Source organism: Eimeria tenella, genomic scaffold (genome assembly GCF_000499545.2).
Source record: "Eimeria tenella Houghton genomic scaffold, Eth_scaff2559, whole genome shotgun sequence".
Lineage (NCBI taxonomy): Eukaryota > Apicomplexa > Conoidasida > Eucoccidiorida > Eimeriidae > Eimeria > Eimeria tenella.
Genome location: NW_013542427.1, coordinates 534 through 2,029, shown reverse-complemented (window position 1 = coordinate 2,029; position 1,496 = coordinate 534). Strand labels below are relative to the sequence as shown.

At 52.1% G+C, this 1,496-nt stretch overlaps 1 protein-coding gene across 1 annotated transcript; it reads left to right on the top strand.

Annotated features, from left to right (window-relative positions):
- Window positions 1–629: 629 nt before the first annotated feature.
- ETH_00041310 (6-phosphogluconate dehydrogenase, putative) lies at window positions 630–1,320 on the top strand (the record flags this gene model as incomplete). The annotated part of the gene is made up of 2 exons (XM_013375144.1): window positions 630–818; window positions 1,264–1,320. The coding sequence occupies 2 exons, from the start codon at window positions 630–632 to the stop codon at window positions 1,318–1,320; spliced, it is 246 nt and encodes an 81-aa protein (XP_013230598.1).
- Between the last annotated feature and the right edge of the window lie 176 nt (window positions 1,321–1,496).

The following is a 1,496-nucleotide window of genomic DNA, read 5'->3' as shown; positions in this document are numbered from 1 at the left end:
GCTGCTGCTGCTGCTGCTGCTGCAGAGGGAGATGTGCGCTGGCTGCTGCTGCTGCTGCTGCTTTTGGATCGAAATAAATTAAAAGTGAAGGGCAAATTGCCGGGAGCGTCGCTGCTGCGTGGGGTGTACGCGTCGACGACAGCGGGAGCTGCTGGGCGTGTGCGAGGCGGCGTGCAGCAACTGGAATTGAAGCAGCAGCACTAAATAGTTGAAAAAGAAGTTAAAATGAATTAATTTAGAAGTCGAATTAATTAAAAAAGACGCAGAGTTCTCGGACTTCGTGCGGCAGCAGACATGCACTCCCAGGCGCTGGGTCATCTAGCAGCTCCGCGCGCTGCGGCGCGGCTCCGCGCTTCCGGTTTTGAACTTTGTTGCAATTAAATGAATTAAAAACGCAATTAAAACTTCAAAAAGAGAAAACTTTTGTAAGTTTTTCCCTCGAGGGGCTTCAAGTGTTCGGAAGAAGGCAGCTTACCTCGCGGGTTGCTTGCGGCGCGCGTCCCAGGCGTGGGCGGTTTCCCAAGTTGAACTTGGGGTTTTCGGGAGTTATTTTCCGCCGTTTTGGATTTTCCTTTTTGTTTTCAGAAGATCTTTGCATTTGGAGTTCGTTTTTCGGGGAGATCGGGGAAATGGCGTGCGAGTTGGGGGTGTACGGGCTGGCGGTGATGGGCGTGAACCTGGCGCTGAACGCCGCCAGCAAAGGATTTCAAGTTTGCGTCGGAAACAGAACTCCTTCCAAAGTCGACGCTGCTCTTCAAATGGCAGCAACTCAGGGACTGCGGGAGAAGTTTGTCGGCGCGAAAGACACGAAGGAATTTGTGCGTCTCGCGAGGTCTTGCGCTGTCGCGGCCGCAGCGCCCGACTTGCAAAAGTGGAAAGCGCTTCGAATTCCGCTTTCCAGTGCAAATCGCCTCTTTAAAATCTCCAAATTACTCTTTTTTTGCCTTCTCGACTCACAGAGCTCTTTGTTTTTGCAAAAGGAACTTTAGTTGCCCTCAACGTGAACGGACCAGACAGCGGCGTTTTCCGCTCTTTGCAAAATTAACTTGCTGCTGTGCTGCAGCAAATTGAGGGAAAGCAGCAGCATTTAGCTCCTCGAGCCTTCTTGAGTCCCTTTTGAAATGCGGGTTTTGTTTTGTCCTCCGTTTTCTTTTTTGTTTTTTCTTTTGCTGCTTCATTTCGTTTTTCCAGCTTTCCCTGCTGCAGCTGCCTGTACACCCCAACGCCGCAGCAGCTGTTCTTTTTGCTTATCCGCTTTTGCAGGTCGAGAACATCAAACGCCCCAGAAGGATCATCATGATGGTGCAGGCAAGCGTTTAGGGTTTAGGGTTTAGGGTTTAGGGTTTGGGGTTTAGGAATGCTGAACGCACCAGGGTTTCCACACCCGCCTCCGCATCCCTTCACGCCCCAGAAAGCCCCGCCGCCCCCAGCACGCAGCACGCAGCACCCAGCACGCAGCACCCAGGGCCTAGGGTTTAGGGTTTAGGGTTTAGGGT